Genomic DNA, 26,110 nt, shown 5'->3' with positions numbered 1-26,110 from the left:
TGCCAAACAAATATCATTTGCACCGTATCAATCTTCCATAAGTTCTGCATCTGACTTTACAGAATCTGAGCCTTCATCAAAAGAAAAGACTTGAGGGAATTCCTGGCTGTTCAGTGGTTAGGACTCTGCGCTCTCACTGCCGGGGTCCCGGGTTCAATCCCTGATCGGGGAACTAAGATCCCGCAAGCCGTGCGATTCAGACAAAAAAATTAAAAAAAGAAGAGTTGAACAAAATGAGATCCCAGGCGCCCCTTAGGCAGGCTTGTTAGATGGTGCCCAACTAGGACTTTGAAGGGAACTTTTTTTTTTTTTTTTTTTTTTTTGCGGTACGCGGGCCTCTCACTGTTGTGGCCTCTCCCGTTGTGGAGCACAGGCTCCGGACGCGCAGGCTCAGCGGCCATGGCTCACGGGCCCAGCCGCTCCGCGGCATGTGGGATCTTCCCGGACCGGGGCACGAACCCGTGTTCCCTGCATCGGCAGGCGGACTCTCAACCACTGCGCCACCAGGGAAGCCCTGAAGGGAGCTTTTTCGCTTCAAGTTTTGCATAGTTTTCTTAACTGTAGGAACAACTTTTGTGGCTGAACCGATGAGTGGGTGGGCAAGGCTGATTGTAGTGGTGAACCTACCCACATTGGGGTTCCTCTGAATGCTCGAAGGCTGAAAGGGCAGCACATTCGGGCTTTAGCTCTAGTTTCCCATGCGATCGGCCTCCCAGTTTCCTTTTTCTCAGAACCTGAGCAGAGATGCCTGCTCGCTGTGTGGGAATCTGCTCTGGCCAGTCTTCCAGCCTCTGACTTTGTGGAACACCTCTCGGGAGACTGTCACACCTGGAGGGGGTGCCAGGTGGAGCCCAGGAAGCTGGAAGCCTGGCTGGTCATCCGACCGCACCCGTTTTGTAAGTTCCAGGATGTTAGTCACACGCAGCACATTTGTTACTAAGAAGACAGCAAAACAAGGCACTAACAATCGACCAACACAACCTCAGGCCCTTCCACTTGAGCTCCATGAAGACAATTGACAGCGCATTTCGATTCTAAGATGTACTGATTTTCAAACTTTACCATCTCTGAAGTTATTTGTATCCTATAGTCAAGGGTGTGTTATAACTGGCAGATCTTTTTTTTTTCTTGATGGTGTCTTATAATGATACTATCTTAAATTTGATGGAGCACATTGTATGTCTTTCTTCTCTGTTGTTGACCTAGAGTACTCTATATATGTTTCTTTTTTTTGCTTATTTTCCCCCAGCTTTATTGAGATATAATTGACATCCAGCACTGTTCAGCATAATGATCTGACTTGCATACATCATGAAATGATGATCACACGAAGTTGAATGAACATCCATCATCTCATATAGATACAAAAGAAAAGAAAAAGAAAAAAGATTTTTTTTCCTTGTGATGAGAACTCTTAGGATTTACTCTCTTACATTACATCCCAGTACTTATTTATCTTATAACTGAAAGTTTATACCTTTTGACCACCTTCATCCAATTTCCCCTCCCCGACCCTCCACTCCCACCTCTGGTAACCACAAATCTGATCTCTTTTTCTATCAGTTTGTTTGTTTTTGAAGAATAATTGAGCTACAAGACTAAGTTAATTTCTGGTGCACAACATGGTGATTCAGTATTTCTGTACGTTACAAAATGATCACCACTGCAAACATTTCTTTAAAATCTTTTTAAAATATGCAAAATCAAGACTTCAGACACAAATGCGGAAGCCAGGGCTCTAGAAACATTAGTGCCAACTCTTAGAAAGAGCTTTGTGCTTCTGTCGGTTAGCTTATTATTTCACCTTAAAACACAAAGCCACGGGCAGTGATATGGCGATATCTGTGACATCTGAGGTCATTGAAGAATCTAACGCAACACTGGCCTCAGACAACTGACAAAGTAAACGAGGACCTCAGCCAAATGACTGTTTCAAGGTACACCACACTGACGGCTTCCATGTTTCGTATGTAGAACTACAGACACTCTGTGTATCTTTATTTTTTAATCAATTTATTTATTTAATTTATTTATTTCTGGCTGCGTTGGGTCTTTGTTGCTGCGCGCAGGCTTTTTCTAGTTGTGGTGAGCAAGGGCTACTCTTCGTTGCGGTGCGCGCGCTTCTCATTGCGGTGGCTTCTCTTGTTGCGGAGCACGGGTTCTAGAGCGCAGGCTTCAGTAGTTGTGGCTCACTGGCTTAGTTGCTCCATGGCATGTGGGATCTTCCTGGACCAGGGCTCAAACCCGTGTCCCCTGCATTGGCAGGCGGATTCTTAACCACTGCGCCACCAGGGAAGCCCCACTCTGTATCTTAAAAAAATTTTTTTTTTCAATGTAACTAAATTTAAAGTTATATCAGTGTTTGCTGTGGAGGATCATTTCAAATATGGTTAAACTAACAGACAGCTTTGGGCTGGGCCTCTAGAAGTGACACCGATTTATTCCCCATATTTGGGCCTCCCCATGTTTGGTGGCAAGTGTCTGGCAGGGTAGAGCCAGTGCGGGTCTCTCTTACAAGTCGACAGAAGCAGTTTACAATTGAGTCATTAGAGAGGCCGTGTTTTAAAGCCAACGGCTTCCGCTCAGCGAGAGCTTAATCATGGCTCAGAAGAGAGCTCTGCGCTCTGCATGTGCAACCCCATCGGTGTATTTGCTGGTGAATAATTGAAAACTCTTAAGCGGCACCTTTGCAGTGGCTGCCGCAATGTCCGCTACTTCCCCATGGTGTCCAGCTGAGGCTCTAATGGTCGGGCTGGAGCGCCACCCAATCTGTGTCCTGATTTACCCCTGGTCTAGAAGGAAATGAACAGGGAAGTTACCAAGAGGAAGGCGGAAGAGGGGAGAGCACCCATTCATTCAACAACTCCTGGGCCCCGGACTCTCCTGAGTCCAGAGGTCTCCACAGAGCAGAAGGACACCGTTCCTGCTGTACAGAATTTACATCCAGGTGGCAGCCATTCGAGAGAGCCTCTGGCTCCAGGAGGGTCCCAGATGCTGGACCATCAACCTCAAGTGGTGAAAGAGGGCGGCCAAGTGGGAAGGTTGGGGGCATCTTGGGTCAGTATCTCCAGAAACAAACCCAGAGCTAAAGATTTTCATGAAAGTGGCTTATCAAGAAGTGCTCCCGAGAGAACTCAGAGCGGAGTGGGGCAGAGAAGGTCAGCAGGGGTCCAAGTTCAAGCACAGCCCCCGAGGGTAACTTTGGCTCCATCTTAAAGGAACAGAGCTGAGGGATCTGGAGTATTTACACCCCAGCGCCCATCAGTCAGTGGTCCAGAACTGACTCTGAGGGCCCTTCTGGGTCTCTGTGCACCAGACAAATCAGGTTCCGTCCTCCGACAAGGGACTTGGGGCTGCCGTGGAGGGCCAGTTCCCTTCCCCTGAAGGCATTGGGGAAGCACCTAACGTGTCTGTCAGAAGCACCAGTCTCGGGGGAGGCCACTGTGCAGCAGGGCTCTTCAGATGTGGGGAAGGCCCAAGAGGCTAAGCGCTACCGAAGCCTGGTCCCTCGATGAGGTCCTGCAAAGGAGTACCAGTGCACGTAAGGGGCACCAGTACTGATTGGGTCTCCCCGAATTTCAAATATTTCTACCCGTTCAAAGTACATCCATGCTGGACTTCCCTGGTGGCTCAGTGGTTAAGAATCTGCCTGCTAATACAGAGGACATGGCTTCGAGACCTGGTCTGGGGAAGATCCCACATGCTGCAGAGCAACTAAGTCTGTGCACCATAACTACTGAGCCCACGAGCCACAACTACTGAAGCCCCCACACCTAGAGCCCGTGCTCTGCAACAAGAGAAGCCACCGCGATGAGAAGCCCGTGCGCCACAACGAAGACCCAACGCAGCCAAAGATAAATAAATTTATTTTAAAAAAACAAAGACAAAGTACATCCATGCTTATCAGGCCCCTAACAAGCCCCGTGGAATTCAGGTGCCGGGAGGACATAGCACGTGGAGGGCTCCCTCACGGGCATTGTCGCAGGACCTGCGTCCCCAGCAGATACAATCAGCCAGCACATACTGCGTCCTTAACCCCAGGCCATACTTCTGGCACGCCTGAAACCAGACTCTCACTTTTCTGTCCTCCAACGGTGGTGGTGTACGTCGCTAAGCCCTCTCCCCACGGGCAAACACTAAAGGTGCCCGTCTGCTGCGGACTTGGCCTGCAGCACCTCCTGGGACTCTTAAACAGCCCTGAGAAGCAGGCCTCAGAGTGTCCTCAGTTCATGGATGAGAAACTTTAAGGGGTCAAATTATTTCCTCAAGGATGCCTTGCTTGAATTAGCAGAGCCGAAGGAATTTGAAGCTGGGCCTTTAGCCAAAATTCTGCTTTTCAATATTCAGTTATTCACTTGTGTTTGTTTCTTCTAAATACTGCTATTTACTGCTTTGTGCTAAAAACAGAAAGTTACTCGTGTCAAACCATTCACTTAACCCAGAGGACGGGGAGGGGTGGGTTGCTCGTCAGCTTTTCCTCTGCGTGAGTGTGTTGGAGATAGGCTGTATTTTTTTTAATTACAAAGGAGAAAGTGGAATAAAAAGGTAGTGTGTGTTGTTTTTTGGTAAATGGGAAGGTTCTGATTGTGGTTACGGGGCCGTTTTGGATCAGCAGGGCTAGTAGGGACTGTGGCATAAATACTGTGGCAGCCTTTGGCTTTCCATTTGGAATGAAAAATCCAGGGCAGAGCCTATGCCTTGTGGGCCACCCCCAGCCTTTGGGCAAATTGAAGAAAAGCAGCCTTCTGGGCACATTCTTTGGTCTGCAGAAGGCACCTTGGGGCAGATGTAGGCATCCCAGGGCCAGGGTTTAGGGGCGGGGGACCGGGGGGCATGGGTAACCAGCCCTGGCCTTACTATAGACATCTCTTCACCTCCTCGTCCTGACTTCACAGCACACTCAGAATCAAGTCCAGATGGATGAAAGGCCTACAAATAAACAAATACATCATATGTACGTAGGAAAACTATGTGTGTCTTAGCATAAAACAGAGGAGACTTTATTACTTCAAGATAAGGTATGTCTTCCTAGCAAAGTTTAGTCAGCAAGAACCGTAAGGAACTTTTGATTCTATCAACATTGAAAGTTTAACGAAACGTAAAAGACAGAGACGCAGGATGAGAGAAAATCTTTTAAATATTTGAGACAATGGATTCATATCCACAACTTACACAACTTAAGAAAAATCAAGAAACCCCAAAACGGCAACAAATAAATGAACAGGCAGTCCTTCCGAGGAAGAAATACAAATAGACGACAAAAATAGGTAGGGGAGAAAAAGTTGCCACCCCAAAATATCTCTTTGGCGTGCAGATTATTGGGAGTTGAAAACAGTCACCCAAAAGACTCAGGAAGGGGACTTCCCTGGTGGTCCAGTGGGTAAGAATCTGCACTTCCAATGCAGGGGGCCCGGGTTTGATCCCTGGTTGGGGAACTAGATACTGCATGCATGCCGCAACTAAGGAGTCTCCATGCCGCAACTAAGACCCGGCACAGCCAAAATAAATGAATAAAATAAATATTAAAAAAAAAACAACTCAGGAGGAACCTTTGACCTTCCCCCTAAACTGCCTAAAAGAATGCAGATAGAGGACCTTTTCCAGGAAGGGAGCCGTCACCATAAATACCTCTAATATGAACGAGGTGGTGGACAGGAAGTCTGTTCATACTCCTCTCTGGGTCCCATTGTCTCTGCAGGGCCCAGCAAACCTTTGTTTCCCAAACATCTGCTGTTCCATCTCATGTGAACTGCCTTCCTCCCCTTTGAAACCCCAAACCACTATCCCAACGTCCTCTTTTGTCTTGAGCTGAAGGTGGTATATAAAGGTTTTGGCCATTTGGCCAGTTACTCAGTTCTCCTGGGTCTCTCCCATGTGTACATGTTATTAAACTTCTGTTTGATTTTCTGCTGTGAATCTGTCTCATTTTAATTTATTTAATTTATTTTAGTTCTTAACTCTTAGACCAGCCAGAAGAACCTAGAAGGGTAGAGGAAAGTTTATTCCTCCCTGACACATATAATCTGGGCAAAGCACATTAAGACAACAAAAAGCCACTTGTACTCATCAGATTAGCCAAAGCTTAGAAGTCTGATACCAGCAAACACTAAGTGAGGTGGATGTTTTCAAAGAAGGTGGAGGCACTGTAGCTGGACACGGACCCGGGGAGAGCCACGTGGTACCACCTCAACCTATTACGTGCCTAGAACCTGGCATTTTCTCTGAGGTGTCACACAATACACAGGGCTGTTCATTATGGTAAGGATTGTGACAGCAATGTATTGGAAACGACCTAAGCATCTATCAAGATAGAATGGATAGGACTCCCCTGGTGGCGCAATGGTTAAGAATCTGCCCGCCAATGCAGGGGACACGGGTTTGAGCCCTGGTCTGGGAAGATCCCACATGCCACGGAGCAACTAAGCCCATACGCCACAACTACTGAGCCTACACTCTAGAGCCCGTGAGCCACAACTACTGAGCCCGTGAGCCACAACTACTGAGCCCACACGCCACAACTACTGAGGCTTCACTCTAGAGCCCATGCTCCACAAGAGAAGCCACCGCAACGAGAAGGCTGTGCAGAGCAACGAAGACCAACGCAGCCAAAAAAAAAAAAAAAAAGATAGAATGGATACATGGTATATTCCTCCTGCATGGTTTATCCCTCTGGTGGAAAACCACTCCCACTTAAAATGAATGAACCAAGGTTTCGTGTATCAACATGGATAAATCCTATAAGATTTCCTTGGGTGAAATGAGTGTAAGCAAGGTATAGGACAATACGTCAGTACGATTCCATCTGGTAGAAAAAGCACACAGTGATACCATTCAAGAGCGATACATACAAAACTGGTCGTTGTGGTTCCTTCTGAGTAGGTGGGATTATAGGTGTTAGTCAAGGGAGGTTAGTTTTGTTTGTTTTTGGCTGCGCCATGCGACATGCAGGATCTTAGTTCCCCGGCCAGGGATCGAACCCATGCCCCCTGCATCGGGAGCGTGGAGTCTTAACCACTGGACTGCCAGGGAAGTCCTGAGGGAGATTAGTTTTAACTATGTGGACTGAAAAAAATGCACAACCTAAAAGTTGAGAATTATATTTTATTCGGTGGATATCCTGAGGCGATAACTCTGAGGGACTGTTCCAGAGAGGTCAGGGAGGAGCCAGATATATAGGAGTTTTTACAAAAAAGAACAAGGAGTCTGAACATCAAAAGATTACTGTTCATTCAAGAAAAAACAGACATCTCAAATTAATGAATTTAGCACTTTCCTCTGGGAAAGATGCAAGAGTCTGGGCTCATTGACATCATTCCTCGGTATGCACCGTAGCTATCTAGGGACACTATCCTGTTTTGAGTCCCCTCAGGGTGCACAGGCAGGGAACTGCAGTGGCTGCTGGCCTGATGGCCCTGACATCCTTTGTTTACTGATATGACAGGCAACGCTCTTCATCTACAACTACAATAATCTGTGTTTTTCATGGGAATGTATTATGTTTGTAATTTTAATTAAATTTCAAAAATGTAAATGCAAACACTCTTGGGAGACGTGACACACACAGAGTAAAAGCAAAACAAAGAAAAGGGCAAGGTTCCGAGATGCTCCAATGTTACTCCCCAGACACTCCTCTGCAGGTGAAGGGAAGCAGCTTTCCTTACTTCTTTGTTTCCATGGTGACGGTTCCTGGGGGCAAAGATCATTTGAAAGTTTGTAGGAAGTCCATTATTTTCCAGACTGCTTCAGAAAAACTCCAGCATGGGGTGTGCCCGCAACACCGGGAGCCTTCTCCAGCTCAGCAGAAGCAGACAGGAAAGGCAGTCGTCAGGGTCAGTGGTTGTTCGTGACCTGGAGCTGGATCTAATCCCACAAAGCTGATAGGATTGTAAAGGCCAGTCACACCCAAGGCCAAGTTGATGCACTTGGGGAATAGAAATTCCGTGGCTAAGGGCCAAGCACTTGACTTTTCCCACACCCTAGGTTTCAAGTCTTCATCTTTCAGTGGTACATCCTTTTCAGAACCACAGGTAACATTCCTGAGTTGGTCCTGGAATTCCAAGAGCGCTGTATCAGAACTTGCTCTATAAGTACTTTCTCGTTTTATTTTTACTTGACCTTCAAGAGAATTTTTCTCCTTTTATCTAACCCTGAAAGAAAGAAAACAAGGTTTGGAGTCCCTCCCTTTTCCCTCCCTCCAGCCTGCCCTGCAAGCAGCGGTGGCAGACAGCAGCTTCTCTCCCGGTCGGTGGTGGAAATTGACATCTAGTGGGCAGATCTCGAGATGAGAGACTTCTGGGCAGACAGGCAGAAGGAGGGTTGGAGTCTGCGAACACTGGTCTTTTGTAGATCCTGTCGGCTGCTGGGGATGAAATGGCCTCTTTGCAGGCTGGGAGGTGTGTGAGTCCGTTTTAAGTGTCAGCTTTATCAGCTCTCTGCTTCCTAGCAGGTCACCATTGATATAAAGAGAGGATTTAACTAGGAGGAGAATGCGAGAGCATTTAGGGGCATGCTGCAGAATGTTTTAATGTCATCATCCTATTTAATCATCCAGCTCTCTCCCCCAAAGCATCCAAGGTCCAGGGATGAGTGGGCCCAGATGGGTTCAGGACCCAGCTGACAGAAGGCCGAGGTGGGATTTGAAGGCAGGTCTTTCCGAGCCCAAGCTGGGGCGCTCACCACCCCTCCTTGCTGCCAGACCCGGGAGTGGCTGGAAGCTGGCTGCCTCCACACTGTGCCCACCTGCCGCTGGAAGTGTGGCCCCGAAGGTGAGCTTCCCGCCGACTGGGACGTTACCCAGAATGATTACAGAGTGGTCCACATCAGTGTAGACTCCTGTGCCAGGCTAAAGCCCGGCAGGTCCCGCCTTGTCCAGGGTGTGAGTCCTGGGTGTGATGTCGGGAAAGAACCTGGGACTTCCCGAATTCTTCTCCTGCCCTTGGCCTGGCTGCCGGGAGAGTGTGAAAATCGCCTAGGTGAGCACTTCCTGTGCTTTGTTTTGGGGCCCCGGGGTGCTGGCTTTCTGAGCAGAATGAGGGAGGGACCCAGAGACCCAACCCCTGGCTTGGTACCCCTGTGGCGGCTGCAGAAGGGCTCGTCCTGCTGGTACGTCCAACACACCAGCCCCGTCTCGCCAAGGGGCGTGGCGGACACAGGCAGTGCCCTGGCTCTATCAGGGCGGGCTCTGCCGTGCCCTGACTGTGTCACTGCCTGTGGAGCTTTCTGGAGAGATGGATCACACCTGCTGTGTTTTGGTACAAGAACTACTGTCTCACCAGCTTAGTGCCCTGAAACCTGATGGCCCATCTCTGGAGAAGATTCACTGAAGAACAGCCCTTTGGCTCTGTTGCCTCCTTCCCAGGTGTCCACGGCATGTCCTGGGCGGCCAATCAGGGTTGTGGACAGAAGCGCTGGCTTCCCAGCTTGGCACGTGCTTAGGCAGCCCCTTCCCCCTTGAAGGAATTCTCGACAGGGACCAGGATGTGTTGGGGTTTCGGGTTGTGTAAGTGGGTTTGGAGAAATTTTGATGAGGCAGCACTGACTTGGATAAAGCGCATACGTTGAAACCACTGTTGGCTTTAACATGGGAAAAGGCTAAAACTTAGGTTCAAACTGGTCCCCTTTGGTGGGTGGTAAGTTATCTCTGTTTGCCCTCAAGGCCTCAAATCTGGAAGAACATGAGAGCACAGGGTTGAGGTCAAACATCTGCAGGAATTAAAACCAATCACACACACACACACACGTGTATCTGGGGACAATGTGGGGAACAGCTCAAATCCCATCAGTGACATCTGGGCCGACCTCAGGGGGTGGCAGAGATTTCAGGATGACTCTTACTTTTGGAGGGGCCTGGCTGGCGTATAAACAGGTCACTCAGAGGCAGGCCTGGCTCTGGACCCCTAGCCTCTGCTCCATTTGTCGGGTAAATCTGTGCCGTCAGATGGATGAGTTGGGGTCGAAAGGGATGGAGGTGCTGAAAAAGCCCTCATCCGGCCTGAAGAGTCCCATAGCCATCCAGCCAGGGGCAACCTCTGTCATCACCCACCTTTGTGTCTTGGGATCACTACGCCTCCCTCTGCCTTACAGATAAGCAGCATTACCTGTGATTTGTCATCCAAGTGCGGCTGAGTGGCAACCACAGTTTATAGTGTGTGTTTGGGAAAAAACAGCCTGGCCGGAGCGGGTCAGCTGCTTTTCCTGGGGAAAGCCATTTGGGATTTTGACATTCAGATCACAGTTGTGGCCGTGAAGGGGACTGAGGGCGGAGAGGCTGAATGTGCTGCAGTGGGAATCTTTCCTCCGAGGTTTGCCGGAGGCCGAGGCTTGCCCAAGCCCGAGGCTGGGCCTCCCCAGGGCAGACCTGTCTGTCCTGTGTGTCCCTCATGGGCTGTGTGTGGCGCTCCTGTCCAGGACCCCAGCCACGGCCTAGAATGGGAGGGGGGACCTACCAAGCTCACCCCACTCCTCCCACCGTTTTAGTTCGTCCTTTTTCCATTTTCATACGCATCCACCCTTTTCCTTGTTTTCCTAATAATTTTGATGATGAAGTCGTTTAAACATACAGAAGATCACACAATACTAAAACACACATCACTAGCTCCGTCAAATCTCATCATTTTGTCATTTTGCTTTCAGAAATGAAAAGTTGCCGGAGGTTGAGCCCCTCTACCTGTGCTCACCTCCATCCACTTCTCTTCCTGAGGTTTAGGAAGATAACCCTGTACTGCATCTTGCAGTTGTCTTTATTTATGTGTACATCTACAAACCCTCAATAGTACAATTTTGCCTGGTTTTAAACCTCATGTACTGAATGTAATCCTTTTCAACCTTTTTTGTTTTCGCTTTTATGAAAACTTGTTTGAACTTTTGTGTCTATATACGTGTTGATCCATATAATCTGGTTCGTGAATTTTAACTGCCACGTAGTATTCTATCCCTCCGTTTATCCATTCTCCAATTGATGGACATCTAGGTGCTTATAATCTGGTTTTCTTACAAATGGCGGTACAGCCAATATTCTTCTCAAGGTCTCCCTGTACCCATGTGCACGAGTTTCTCTCGTATGTAGTACGTATGCAGGTCTGTGTATCTCCAGCTCTACGAGAAACTGCACGTCATTCTCCAAAGTGCTCTCCAAATGCTCCTCCAGCAACACGTGGGGGTTTGTTTTCCCACGTCCTCGAGTGTTTGGCATTGTCAGACTTTTTAATCTGTGCCACTGGACTGTGTGTAGAAGATCTCCTGGTCTTCTCTCCCAAGGCCCCAGTGCTTCCAGAAGCTCTACCTACAGCCTGCACCCCAGTCACACACGAAGGGGATGGATTTGGCTGGTCTCCTGTCCCCTGACCTCTAAGTATTGGGAGTGCACAGAGCTGTTTGCTGGGGCTCCTTCTCTAACTTCCCCACCCCCTTAGGTAATCTCTCCTTGTCACAGGACTTTGAAACAGTAACACCTATTCCAGTGACTTCCAAACGTACAGGTTGTTCCACCCTTCATATCAAAAGCCACTTAATACATTTAATTGATGGCCAATAAGCAACTCAGTTAAAACTTAACCTGGGGCTTCCCTGGTGGCGCAGTAGGTGAGAGTCCGCCTATCGATGCAGGGGACACGGGTCCGTGCCCCGGTCCGGGAGGATCCCACATTGCTGCGGAGCGGCTGGGCCCGTGAGCCATGGCCGCTGAGCCTGCGCGTCTGGAGCCTGTGCTCCGCAACGGGAGAGGCCACAACAGTGAGAGGCCTGCATACCGCCAAAAAAAAAAAAAAAAACACCTTAACCTGCGCAGTGTCCAGCTTGATTTCCTCCTCAAATCTAATCCTTCCCCATTTTTTCCCATCTCAGTCAAGGGCACTGTCATCTCTCTAATTGCTCAAGCCAACAACTTAGGAGTTGTCCTTGATTCTTCTCTTTCCCCACCGCCACGTTCAGCCCATCAACTTACATTAATTTCCGTGTCCAGTTGTTCCTGGATTTCCCCCCTTCTTTCTAATTCCTCTGCTACCACTTTGACCAAAGCCACCATCACCTCTTGGCTGGACCATTGCAGTTGCCTCCTAACTAGTTTTGCTGCTTCTCTTTACAAACCGTCTCTAACCCACAGTCAAGGAGATCTTTTTAGAACATAAAACAGGTAAAATGCCATTCCCCCACTAAAGCCCTCCAATGGTTCTCAGTTGAAAACTCAAATCCGAGGGTACCATGATCTAGAAGGCGGACAAGGTCTGGTCGCAGGCAGACTGCACCCTTCCACATGCCTCCCTAACCTCTGGGACTCTGTGTGGATGGCTCTTCCCTTGATCTTTTCATGGCTCCCTTGTCATTCAGGGCTCCATCACTTCCCGGAAGACCTGTCCTGACCACCCCGCCATAGCTAGGGTGGCCCTTTAGCTGCTCCCTGCAGCATCATGTGACTCTCTTTTCATTCTGGAACGTCTCAGTGCTCAGTGCTCTGGTCTGTGTCCCACCAGAATATCATCTCCGTGAGGATTGTCAACCCTACTCTACACTTGCAGTGCATGGCAGGAAGTGGGTAGCCATAAAGTTATGAATGAATAGACGGACGTCAACATTTTGGAACAGTCTCTAGGCTCAAAATGAAATTGCTCCCAGAGTCTGGGTGGGATGAAAGCTGCTTGAGGCAAGACGACACCTGTCTTTAGCCAAAACAGTGATTCTCAAGCGTTTTATAAATCCCAGGACCCCTTCACACTGTTAAAAATTATGAAGGGCCCTACAAACTGCTTGTGTTCATGTGTATTATATCTATAGATACCTGCTGTACCGTAAGTCCCCTACATACGAACCTTCAAGTTGCGAACTTTCAAAGATGCAAATGTGCGTTCGCACGTCCAGTCACATACGTTAGTTCACGTGTCTGGTGTACATTGTCATGTGCATGCATCCTCTAGAAGTGGTTGTGCTTTTGTGTACTTTACTGTACAGTACTGTATAGAGTACAGTAGTACAGTATCTTTATTTCAAGCCCAGGATGTCTGGAAGCAAGCGTAAAAGCAGCGGTATATAGCCAATCGTGTTAGTTGGGTACCTAGGCTAACTTTGTTGGACTTAGCGAACAAATTGGACTTACCAACACGCTCTCGGAATGGAACTCATTCGTATGTAGCGGACTTGCTGTATTACGAAATAAATGAAGAAAAAATTTTAAATATTTATTTTAAAACAGTAATTGATTCCATGTTGACATAAGTAACATTTATGTGAAATAATTAACTACATTTTTAAAAAATGGATGAGCAGTGACACTTTGAGAGCCTCTGTTCCACACACGCAGAGCCGGGTTAGCACCAGTGAAGATGCTTTTGAATGAGCAGTTGGGGGTGCTCAAGAATTCACACCAAACTTCAGGGTCAGATGTAGCCTCTTCCAGGCATGTGGGCGGGGAATGCGAGCCCACACAAGTCTTTCCAAGAAGACACATTTACCCATCTCTTCCCCCTGTGGCTCCCTGACTGCCCACACACCTGCTCCCAGCCCCACACACCCCTCTCTCTTCCCTTTCCCCTAACAATCTTCTCATCGAAAAAAAAAAAAAAAGAAAGAAAGCAAAGAATAAGACGAGAAATAAATTAAAGTCATTGGAAATTGATTTGCCAAGTGTATATATCTTTGAAATAGGCTTCTTTCTGTAACCAGAATAAGGATGGTATACATTTTAACCCAGGGCATCCTTTAGGAGTTTTCACTTTGGCAATAGGAATTTTGAGGCCTGCCTGGTTTTGCCAAGATTTACTTATTCCTCTTTGTAGTCATGTTGAGAAGCCAAACTGGGTGTCAATATTTTTTTCTTAGGGTGATACCGAAACCTAAGTTCTTCCTCTTTCTAAGAAGCTGCTCCCTCCCTCTCTATTTTGTGCCTCCCCCCCACCCCACAGCTGGGTAAAGGAAATTCACAAAGCCAGGATTTAAAAAAAAAGAAAAAAAGGTGGTCATCTCTGTGCTCCTATTGCAGCGGCTGGAGCTGCCCAGCTCTGCACACGCCTCTTCCACTTCCTGACGTCACACTATTTTTGTCTTTGAATAGCTCATTGACACAATCGCCTCGGAGATTGGAGAACTGAAACAGGAGATGGTGCAGACAGATGTCAGCCTGGAAAATGGCCTGGGACCCACAGAAGCCCACAGGTGACCGAGGCGATTAGGCGTCGGGCGCGTGATGGGGGCGACGTGAGCCTGTTAGCCACGAGGACTGCCGTTCCGGTCACCCCTCAGGTTTGGGAGCTGGGGGTGTGGTAGCCGCTCCAGAAGAAGCTCTCTGTAGGAGGTGGGCGTGGCCTAGGAACCAGTTGTCCGGGTTCCCGTTAATCCCTGTGAAGGCACTTGAATTTTACACCTTCTCCATTCCTCCTGGCATCAGAACCTGGAAAGCTAAAGTTCTGTCTGTCACATCCACCTACTCACAATGATGGAAACAGTAACGCAGTGGGATCCTCCGTGTGCAAAGTAGAATTCAGTGTAGCCCGTGTCAGTCTCCAGAAGGTTTAAAGGGAGCACTAAAGAGGATGGACTCGTTTTGCATTCTCAGGTCAGAAAAAACCCCAGCCCCTTCCGTGGCCCTTAGCCTGAAATGCGATCCAGCCCAGCGTATTGGAAATCGGATGTGGTTGTGAGCGATTAAGGAAGGCACTGGTTAGATGTGTTACAATGTGTTCACATCGCACGTGGTCTAGGTAGGTAGTTAGGGACTGGCTTTTTCTGCAGAATGGGGGTGCAGAGGTCGGGGTGGGGGGCAGGCGGAGGAGATTCCCCCAAACCTCTTCCAGCTCTTGGAGGCTCTAGTTCATTTCTAGCAAGGACAACAGAGTATAAGCAGTACAGAAACGGCATGGACACTTGCTGCCCCGGAGGCCAGATTCATTGTCAGCTTCCCCCTTTTCTTGGGAAATGGAGTCGAGGTTGCCTGGTGGGTGCAGGGCAAGGGTGAGATCTGCAGAGTTGGTTTTGCTTGCAAGTCATGAGACGGGCAGGAGGGGTCCTGCAGAGGCAGACGAACCAGGTTCTGGTTATCCAGGCAAGTTTCAAACCAGCCAGACTTGTTCCTGCCCTGGAGGAGGGGAGAGCTGGCAGTCCCCGCGAGGCACCCTGCAGCTGGGAGATGGTACTTCCACACCCTGCGTCTCTGGAGAATTTCCCCCTTAGCCGTGGAAAATTCTTGTGCCTTCCATTGCCTCTCCTTCCTACAGAAACGACGGAGGTAGACCAGGTGGTCCTCGCCGTGGTATTGTGTGATTCCCCTTGATCTCGGTGTGAACAGCTTTGGTGGTTTCATTTTTTTCCCCATAAACTAGACAAATGCACAATGATCTTTGATTAGAGATTTTCTGCTCCAGGTTCAGAGTAGTTCCAAACTCTGTGGAACTTTTAGCCAGAGGATCTCTCTTTACCCTTAACATCTCCTTTAAGCTTTTCAAATTTAAGAATGACTGTAAGCATTCCACCATACCTTTTTTTTTCCCCCAGGTTAATGTCAGTTATTCTTGAATGCTCTGTTGGTTAACACTGAATTTATGAATTTTAAAAGGTGTTTTCCTTGGGTTTTTTTAAATGGGAATCAGAAAAGTCAAGATTGTCTTTATTTAACGATGTATATGGTGTTTACCACGTGCCAGCCACTGTTGTAAGTGCATTACAGCTGCCAACTCATTGAATCTCCTAATGACCCTATAAAGGAAAGCTCCGTCATGACCCTCGTGCTGCTGGTGTGGGACCCACGTGACATGGAAAAAAGCCAGCCTGAGGAGGCTGTGGCTCCTGTGCTGGGGTCTCTCATTGATTGTTCGGAAGCGTGGAACAGTGACTTTGTTTTAACCCCTCCACTTTGCCCAGCAGAGAAGTCAGGAGAGCCAGATGACGGGGGCAGGGTATGATGAGGAACACTCTGAGTTGCTTCCAAAGTGAAGGCAGAGCAGAGCTGTGGTCACAGGGAAACAGCAGGTCAGCCTGGCACCGAGCAGCCCAAAGGGCAGACGAGAGGGAAGGAGAAGGAGTAGGGGTAGCAGAGTCGTCTCAAGTGAGACCCCGGGAGAGAGAAGAAGCAATTCCCCGCCCATCCCCCATACCTGGGCTGGGCACGTTCTGGGGGCCGCAGGGAGGCATCACAGTCGTCTTCGTGGCATCGTCCTCGGTGGGGATGCCTGTGAGCTGTGATCTAACCTTACCTGCCCCAGACACAGTCATCAGGAAGTGTCTGGGCTTCCTTAGCTTGTGGAATCCGAGGTTAAGTGCCAAGCTGGCGCCCTAGGTTAGGTTGCCGTTCCCCACCCTGCGGTGGCTTTTGGTTGTTCACCTGTGGTTAATATTGAGATGAGCTGGAGATCTTTAAACCTTTCCTGGTGTCATGAACCCCTTCTCAGGGTATTTTAAATGCATGGTATAAAATATGTAGGCTGACAGGGGAAAGAGTTGTATTGGGATACAAGGATCAGAATTTTAACATGTGTGATTTCACAGCATAGGTACTTCTTTACTGACACGTTAAAAAGCCAAGTGAGGCTGTGGGTCTAGGAACTGCTGTCATCTGGAAGCAGAGATGAGCACACAGGGTACTTCTGCACCGACGGTGAAAGCACCTAGGGCTGCTGCTGGTGACAGAGTCTCAGGGGCTGAGAGAACTACTGGGATTTGTTGCCTGCATTCGAAATGGGAGGAAAGTAATTTCAGAACCAGTTTAGTGAAAGCAAAGCTGTCCCTTTCTTCCATCCAGTGGTCAGCTTCCACCTCCTGTCCCCTGCAGGGACACCTGTGGGCTTTGGGGACACCATGCTCCCTGGTTTCCTCTCACCTCACCTGCCACCGCCTCTAGTGTCCCGGCTGGTTCCTCCTGGTCTCCCTGCCCTCCTGACCCTGGAGTACCCAGAGGCCTCTGCACTGTCCCCTTGTCTCTCTGAGGAAGTGCCTTAGTGTCCACATCAGTAAGATGGGGATAATAGCGGAGCTTTACTTCCGAGTTGTCAGGACGATTGAGTCAATAGCTGTAAAGGACTTATTGTTAGCACAGTGTTGGCACGTGGTAAGTACAATATGTTGTCTACAGAGAGATCTCTAGAGTAACTTTGTGTGCGATCTCATCCAGGCTTGTGGCTTTGATCCTATCTATATGTTGGTGATTCCCAACTTGTATCTATCCCTACGTTGGTCCTCTCTTGGAATCCAGATGTTTGCATCCAGCTGCCCACTCAGCCTGACCTTCGGCATCTCAAACTTACAAAGACCGAGACTGAGCCCTCGGTTTCCCTTCACAAACCTGCTTCTTCCCTGGTCTTCCCCATCCCAGTAACCTGCCTCCAGGTGTTTGGGCCTTGCATCAACCCTGATGCCTCTTCTCTCATAACCGCCTTCCCCTCCCCCTCCAGATCCTTGCAGTTCTACCCGTAAGATAGACCCAGGGTCGGACCACCCCTCACCACCACTGCAGTAGACCCCTGCCTGGTGCCTCTGCTTCATCATCACCGACCCACCTTCTCTGGGCTGTTATCTAAGCAGCAGAGAGGATGCTCTGACTTTAGTTCCTCTGAATCCAAGTCATGGCACTCCGTTCAAAGCCCTTTAGTAGTTTTCCATTTAAAACCAAAATCCTTCAGCCCTATGGGATCTGATCCCTCCCCGTCCTCGCTGGCTCTTCTTACAGTGTCTTCCCCTCTATCTGTCTGCTCCAGCACCCCGGCTCCTGGCCAAGCAGGCTCCTCCCATCCGGCCTTTGTACCTACTGTTCCCTCTGCCTGGAATGCCTCTCCTCCAGGAAGCAATCACCCATGGACCTTCCCTTCTTCTGTCCCCTTAGCTGGCTTTATCTTTTTTTTTTAAATAAATTTATTTATTTTATTTATTTATTTTTGGCTGTGTTGGGTCTTCGTTGCTGTGCTTGGGCTTTCTCTAGTTGCGGTGAGTGGGGGCTACTCTTCGTTGCAGAGCATGGGCTTCTCGTTGCAGTGGCTTCTCTTTTTGCAGAGCATGGGCTCTAGGCACGTGGGCTTCAGTAGTTGCGGCACGCGGGCTCAGTAGTTGTGACTCACGGGCTCTAGAGCACAGGCTCAGTAGTTGTGGTGCACGGGCTTAGTTGCTCCACGGCATGTGGGATCTTCCCAGACCAGGGCTCAAACCCGTGTCCCCTGCATTCAGGTGGATTCTCAACCACTGCGCCACCAGGGAAGCCCCTGGCTTTATCTTAATTTGTAGAACTTGTACAGACCTGACATAGATTCACTTGCCTAATCATGTGTCTTCTGACTCCCAGCACTAGAAAGTAAGCTCTGTGAGAGGAGGGATTTGGTCTCTGTTCAGTGCTGTGTTTTCAGTGCCCAGAATGGTGTCTGGCATGTGGCATACGCTCAGTAAATGTTTGGTGAATGGACAAATGACAGATGCCAGCCCCTTGGAGATTCTAAAAGTATTCAAGCACCAGAAGCCTCTTGCAGAAACAAGACGTCACGCTCGTAAAGCCATTAGGGGATCCCAGCTAGTGCGTAAAAAATAAAAAGGGGCTTCCCTGGTGGCGCGGTGGTTGAGAGTCCGCCTGCCGATGCAGGGGACGCGGGTTCGTGCCCCGGTCCGGGAGGATCCCACATGCCGCAGAGCGGCTGGGTCCGTGAGCCATGGCCGCTGAGCCTGCGCGTCCGGAGCCTGTGCTCCGCAATGGGAGAGGCCACAACAGTGAGAGGCCCGCGTACCGCAAAAAAAAAAAAAAAAAAAAAAAAGTTGAAGATGTGTGATAGGCCTTAAGCTTCCTCCCTAGCAAAGCGGAGGGAGGGCCCAGAACCCCTTCCCGCTATGTTCCAGCCATGCTTCCTCCATCAGTTCTGAGTTACAGGCTGTTGTAATGTTTACCAATAAAGGAGCAGCTGATTAGCTCCGCCCCAGGCCCTCTGCTGGTGGTTTACTGAAGAGAAGCTGGGAAGCCCGGAGGAGGCTGACGGGTTTTTTGCCGATGCTCTCTCCAAATGCTGCAGCTTGTTCCCTCTTTCTCCCCACCCCTTTCCCCCAAAGACTAGAGTCTGGGAAAATAAAGGCTTTTTACTTTCCCCTCCTTCCCCCGCGATTTCCCAATCCCTTTGCAGTTGGGGGAAGGGTGTCTCTGGGCAGGCACGTCATCAGTGCTCCCCCCACATCCCCACCTGGACTCATCACCTCTGTACTGAGGCCCATCTCCAAAGATCCCTTTGTCCTCAGGTAGAAAGAGGGATCCAGCAAAACAACTTCACTAAAAGAGGTTCCGGCTGGGTGTGCAGGCCCCTTGGGGATCCCGGCTGAACCAGGTCATGATGGCTGTCACTGCCCCTCTGTACAGCCCAAGTGGATGGCTGGGGGTGCCCAGGCTCCTGAAACTCCACCCCCCTCACTCCACCCCCCCGTTCAGACACACAGAATTCAAAACTCCCTTGGCCAGCCCTGCCCAATGCCACGGGGTAGCAGGCGTTCCCCACCACTGGCCACTTCTGGAAGGGTCTGTGTCCCTGGGGAAGTTGCAAGCTTCTTAGCAGCTGTGCAACAGCATTGATAGCAAAACCACAAGACACTCAGACTGCCCGCCCCTGGTACAGCCCTTCACTTCTTCACTTGGCTAGAGGTTGGAACACGAGATTGGAAGAGGAGAGTGGTGGCTTACAGTCTGGGGAAGAGGCACAGCCAGGACCTGTTAGCTGCCCTGTGGCTTCTGAATGAAACCCTCTCGCATTTAGTGCTGCATTTCAGAAAGTCCCACCAGAGTAAAACAAGATGAAGAAAAAGCACACACATCAGTTCGCAGTTTGATGAGTTGTCACAAAGTAAACACAGCACAGCACCTAGATCAAGACACAGAACATTCTCAGTGCCCCCCACGGGCTCCCTTCTGAACACTGCATGGTAAGGTAACCACCTTCTATTGCCATCGATTAGTTTTGCCTCTTTTTGAACTTTATGTGACTGGAATCATACAGCACGTATTCCGTTCTGTGACTACAACACAAGTTGTGTATCCATTCTACTGTTGATGGATATTTGCGTTGTTTCCAGCGTGGGACCATTTTGAATAATGCTGCAGTGAACATTCTTATGCGTGTCTTTTGGGGAACACATGTGACACGCTTCAATTAGGGGTATGGGAGTGAATTGTTTGGTTGTAGGATGCTTATATATTCCACATTAGTAAACGGTGCCCAGGAGTTTTCCAAAGTCATTTTGTCAATTTGCACTTCCACCAACAGTGTGTGGGAGTTCTGAATGCTCTGTTCTCATCTATACTTGCTATCGGCTACTTTTTCAATCTAGCCATTTGGATGGATGTGTGGGTGTAGAGCTTCTGAAACCATGACGGATGAACGCAGGTGTGATTACCTGTATGTTGTGACTCAGTGCTTATCTCAGTGCTCTGGGAGTCAGGAATTAGGGACTTTCCAGTTTTTCTGTTTTGTTTTTTATTTTATTTCTGGCTGCGTTGGGTCTTCGTTGCTGTGTGCGGGCTTTCTCTAGTTGCGGCTAGCAGGGACTACTCTTTGTTGTGGTGCGTGGGCTTCTTATTGAGTTGGCCTCTGTTGTTGAGGAGCACGGGCTCTAGGCATGCGGGCTCAGTAGTTATGACACATGGGCTCAGTAGTTGTGGCGCACGGGCTTAGTTGCTCCGCGGCATGTGGGATCTTCCTGGACCAGGGCTCGAACCCGTGTCCCCTGCACTGGCAGGTGGATTCTTAACCACTGCACCACCAGGGAAGCCCTGACTCTCCAGTTTTAACAGAGCATCCTTTTACCATTTTCATATGTCTAGATTCAAGGCTAAAGTCCTGGGGAGTTCTGAGCTGACAGCCAATTCATTGGGTGATATTTACGAAACCTGTGAAGTTATGGAAAGGATTATTTGGGGGAGGGGATGAAAAGAGACAATAATCCAGAAATAATGAGAAAAAATATGTACCTTTTATTATTTCTATTTCTGCTTGTGAATCTTAGATCATAAACCTGCAGCAGAAAAGAACTGCCAACAAAATTCTCTCCATCTCTTAAGCTTCTTCTCCTTTACTTTGCTCAGTACTTATATGCAGAAATATTTAGCATCGCGTGAATTGGTTTGACCAAGGCCATTGGCTGCATCATAACTAAGAACTGAATGTGCCCAAATCTGATACAGCTACTATGGGTGTTTAAATTCTTCTTTTAAACTCAGAATACATCTGCCTCCAGTACAGTTTCCCATATTTAATAAATACATGTTCTCAACGTCGGTAACTTCAAACGCAGAATTTAATGTGACTTCATATTATTCCTTTCCATTTTTTTTCTCTTGGAACGTCACATACAGAGTGACTATTCTTCTCTGATTTATGGCTACTTCTGCTCTTCTGAAGATCTTGGAGAATGTATTCATGAGGTCATTTGGAAGCAAGTTCAAGTCATTGGAGGCAAAACTCGCTTTGCATTTTGTCTCCTTGCATAGTGTCTGTGTTGTGTGCAGTGTTAGCCAGAAGAACAAACATTTTCCTCTTTTGCCGTATCTGGAAACTTGCCTATACCTCAGGCCATTCGTTCAGATGCTGTGGCATCTGAGGGCAGGCCACGCCTAGAACCAGCCACACCTGTCAAAAAGGTTGGTTTGCTTCCTGCAGCAGACACAGGAAGCTCAGAATAATCATTTGCTACAGAATATTAGGTGTATCTTTCAGTATCTTAGGTCCCTTCTAAAAAATGTTTGCTGTTATCAAAGTTTATGGCTTTGTCTTACACATGATCTATTGCTAAGAATTGTTAATGCACATTTCCACTAATTCTAATTTGTCAGTGCTTGCCTGTTCACATTCTCTCTCAAAGAATATCTGATGGCAAACAGGATAGAGAAGCTCTTTGCTTGGGTTGAAAACAGTTGAAACTCCATTTGTCTGAAACACCCCAAGGGACACCATAGACACAGCCCCTCTTGCCTTCAATGGAAGCAGGACAGGTGGGGTGCTTTGGAGGGACATAGCTCTGTTCATAATTAGCAGTAACGGTTTTGCAGTAAGACATTTACCTATCACGCTCATCGAGCATGTTCTTTTTTTTGGCTGTGTCGGGTCTTAGTTGTGGCACGCAGATTTTTCGATGACGCATGTGGGATCTTTTGTTGCGGTGCGTGGGCTTCTCTCTAGTTGTGGTGCGTGGGCTCTGTAGTTGAGGCGGTGAGCTCAGTAGTTGTGGTGCGCGGGCTTAATTGCCCTGCGGCATGTGGGATCTTAGTTCCCTGACCACGGATCGAACCTGCATACCCTGCGTTGGAAGGAGGATTCTTTACCACTGGGCCACCAGGGAAGTCCCGAGGATATTCTGCTATGACTAGCTTGATCAATTTGCCCCCAGTTCCTTAAGGTGTTTCCTGATTTCAAGGCACCACGAGTGTCTGGAACAGTGTGTCAAGGAATTCTATGAGGATTGACCAACTCCTTGCTCACACTGTTACCAATGTGGCAACAATTAAGTTCAATTTACAGAAACTATTTCTTGAGTGGGTGCTATTTGCTAAAATACCTATAACTCTTCAGGGGAGCCTGAAGAGTTACCCAACCTAAGGGAGAAAGAATTGTAAACAAGTATTGAAAAATGGAATGAGGACATAATAGGGGACTATGCCAGATGTCCCGGGGACCTCGGAGACAATGCAGGTAATTCCAGGTAGGAGGTGGTTTTAGGAAAGATGAGACTCAGCCTTAAAGAATGAGGTGAGCAAGTGTAAGTACAAGTTCCCCAAACAGCTGTTTTGCCCATCTTGATTGGAGATATTGGGGAAGGTTTTTAAAAAGAACATGTAAGATTCCTTTTTTTAAAAAAATTTTTATTGGAGTATAGTTGATTTTAAATGTTATGTTAGTTTCTGCTGTACAGCAAAGTGAATCAATTATACATATATCCACTCTTTTTAAAATTCTTTTCCCGTATAGGTCATTGCATAGTGTTGAGAAGAGTTCCCTGTGCTATACAGTAGGTCCTTATTAGTTATCTATTTTACATATAATAGTGTATATAATGATTTCTTTTTTGATTAGCAAAGTAGAACATGTACATTGTGGAGAAAGCACAGTGCAAAAAATAAAAATAAGTATTGCCATGAACCACCGCCTGAGATAGAGCCACTTCTGATTGCTTGTTGGCTATTTTATTTCTTCGCCTGGGTGCATATCCTGCCAGTGTTTTCTGTGCATCCAAGTGGTAGATCGTGCATGATTTTCGCTGACTTACGAGGGCGTTTTAGATCATCCTGGAAATGCACAGTGTGTCCTAGAAGTTGATTCCATCTTTGTCGGGGGGCTGGCGTCCCTGCCCACACTGCACTTGGGCACACAATTTTGACAGTGGCATCCTTTGGAGTTGGATCCATCTCGGCCTTTACACACCCTGGCTGGCTGCTACATCGGTAGTTGACTCTGCCGCAAAACATCTGCTCGGTTAGATGCAGTGGTGATTTAGTTCAGCTCGGAGACAACAGCGGTGTGACCCAAAGGAGAGCTGCCTTTCCGTGAAACCCCGCACTGACCGCAGCCCGGGCTCCAGGGTCAGCGGGCGAGACCCAGCCGGCCTGGCCCCTGCTCCTGCTTTCAGCTCCAAGCGTTCCCAGGACAACAGGTTCTTTGTTCCTTTCTTAGTTTTACAGGAACGAGTGAAGGCCCCTGCCAGCTCTGGCCCATATCTGCCCTTTTCATCTCTCACTGGAGAGATGACGGCAGGAGGTTCATAAGCAAAAAAAGTCACCAAATCCTTCTCCTCTCATGAAAATGGCAAGGCCTCCTCCCCGAAGGGGAAATGTTCCCTTTTCTGTGCTGTTCTCTCCAACTGGTCCTCAGTAGATGAAGCCTTTTCACAAAAATCCTCCTACCACGTGCTTTTTTGAGGAAGTTGAGGCCTCCTCCCCCAGAAAGCAGCAGCCCTTGAGGAATAAAGCCCGTGACCCAAAATCTGTTCATCTTTTTCCTTGCAGAGTTTAAGGGTACAAAAAGGCCTTGAGGAATGAAAATATCCATTTTCATGGTATAGGGAAACTGCACAGGTCAGGACTGGGCCCAGTTCTATCAATTTCTAGTGTTTTGACCTCAAAGAAGGCAATAAACTAAATAAATAAAGCCTGTGCTCTGCAACGGGAGAGGTCACAACAGTGAGAGGCCCGCGTACCGCAAAAAAAAAAAAAAAAAAAATTTGGAACTGGTCCTTCTGCCAGAAATTTTTATTAGATGGATCTGTTTGGGATGAGCTGTTGTTTTCTCTGTCTCTCTACAGAGGAGTCTTTTTCTGCTAACATTTTTCTAGAACCTATTGATGTCCTGATTCATCTCCCACCAAGCCTGGCATCTTAGCCACTTCTTGGTATTTGGGGTGTGTTTGGATTCCTTCTGATACATCGGCAAGGATCTACTGCTCCAAGAGCAAGGCCAGGGTGGACGCAGGGCTCCGACTTCTGTCTGGTCCTTAATTCTGAAGACAACTCTGCACTGGCCTCTTGTAGCTGGAAGGCTGAGCCCTCTGGAGGGCCGTGTCCAGGTGCATCTTCCTTGCCATTGCAGCTGGTTCATCATGTGAAGAGGTTCTGTTAGGCTGGGGGGCAGCTGAAGGCTCAACACGGGCAGAACGAGGAAGGGAGTCTCCCCGAGAGGGAGGATATGCCTGGAAATTTCGACACAGAAACATCAGGAGAAGTAGCTTTCCATCCTTACTTTTTTCCATCTGGAGGTTGAGGATGACGAGCACCAGAGTCCAGGTTGGGACTCGACCCTGATGATGGACGGGGGGCACCCCAGCTAGAGGCACCTGCTGGGAGCCATCCTCAGGAAGGCTCACTTTTTTTTTTTTTTTTTTTGGCCGCACCACGTGGCTTGCGGGATCTTAGTTCCCCGACCAGGGACGGAACCCGGGCCCCCTGCTGTAGCAGCGCAGAGTCCTAACCACTGGGCCGCCACAGAATTCCCTGTAGAATAGTATTTGAATAGTCTAGAGTGAAAAGACATTGCCTTCTTTCTTTTTCTGAATTTCTAAAAATTAGGAGAGAATAAGAGACATCCTGGAAACTACTGAACAGAATCTACTCGTAGTTCTCAAGATGCTCCAGGCTCTTCTACTCAGCTCTTTTCGGATTTTGTTTGTTTTAGTAACAGATTCCTTTTTTCAACAAGAATCCGTCTCTAGAGACGGGGCAACTGAGACTGGAGGACAGGCAGTAATGGGCCCAAGCCTCACAGTTAGAAAGAGTCAACTGAGGCTTTGTTCCAGGTCTGACTACAAATGCTCTTCCCCCAAAACCACTGAGGATCATGAGGCTTAGCGGACCCTAGGATTGGGGTCCACGTGCCTTCCAAAACATTGCATCTTGATATTGCCTCGTTCACATGTGTGGGAAGTGGGTGGGTTTGATTCTGAGTAAATGAGAATCCACTGATAAATGAATGGTACATCCCCAGGAGGTGTGTGCGTGAGGTTCCCACTTTGGGTTTTTCCTTTCCTTCACCAAAGGTAGCTTTCCTGCCAGGAGGATCTCCCGATGCCTCCTGTGCTCAACCAGCTGGGGCACATCCGGCCACTCTGGTTGGAATTCTAAGTCTCATCCCCAGTGGTGGGGAAGGCATTCTGTATTGGGGGGCCTTGATTGGAGAGCTTAGCACCAATGCCCTTTGTCTGGCAGGCGTGGAAGTGCAATTCTAGACCAAAACTCAGCAATGACTTTTACACTCAAAGTCTACCCCTTGTTGCTCAATGGGAGGCTGGAGGGGGTGTCCATGAGGGAAACACACGAGCAGTGAGGACAGAGCTGCTAAAAGTTTGGATTTGTTGACCTGGAAGGATTTGGGCTGCTTCTTTTCTCGCCCCAGACCCTGAGATGGCCAGAGGCCAGGGGGCTCTTGCTGGCTCTGGTGACTTTTGCCACTGTAGGGGAGGAAAACTTTCCTTTCTACCCTCTAGCTTCTATATTGATCTAGTAATTAAATTGACATAAGACCTTAACAGGAGAAAAACAAATTTTGTACGTAACAGGGCCCTAAAGGCGTGAAGCCCAAAGACGGTCAGCAAACAAGGCTTCTGTGCCATCCTGAGCTAAGAAAGGGCTCAGGATCTCCTTCAAAGAGCAGAAGACAGTTCACGGGAAGGTGAGAGGAGCAGGTGTTGGTAAACA

At 48.4% G+C, this 26,110-nt stretch overlaps 1 protein-coding gene and 1 long non-coding RNA gene across 6 annotated transcripts in view; one reads left to right on the top strand and one right to left on the bottom strand.

Moving 5' to 3' along the window:
• RIN2 (Ras and Rab interactor 2) overlaps positions 1 to 26,110 on the top strand; it is a 218,883-nt gene that overhangs the window by 142,042 nt on the left and 50,731 nt on the right. For 3 of the 5 annotated variants that reach the window (XM_060125202.1, XM_060125201.1, XM_060125203.1), the window contains one exon: positions 14,042 to 14,142. The exons of 1 other annotated variant lie outside the window; for it this stretch is intronic. In XM_060125202.1, coding sequence (XP_059981185.1) covers positions 14,042 to 14,142 — 101 coding nt within the window. Of the gene's footprint in view, positions 1 to 14,041; positions 14,143 to 14,363; positions 14,543 to 26,110 lie in introns of those variants that run through there. One more of the 5 variants, XM_060125204.1, reaches the window with a different exon arrangement.
• On the bottom strand, positions 7,270 to 16,212 carry LOC132506492 (uncharacterized). The gene is made up of 3 exons (XR_009535858.1): positions 16,077 to 16,212; positions 13,088 to 13,131; positions 7,270 to 9,664 (listed from the first exon to the last, which is right to left on the bottom strand). It is a non-coding gene; the product is annotated as an uncharacterized LOC132506492 (long non-coding RNA).

Source organism: Lagenorhynchus albirostris, chromosome 15 (genome assembly GCF_949774975.1).
Source record: "Lagenorhynchus albirostris chromosome 15, mLagAlb1.1, whole genome shotgun sequence".
Classification (NCBI taxonomy): Eukaryota; Metazoa; Chordata; class Mammalia; order Artiodactyla; family Delphinidae; genus Lagenorhynchus; species Lagenorhynchus albirostris.
This window is presented reverse-complemented; position numbering and strand designations above follow the sequence as displayed.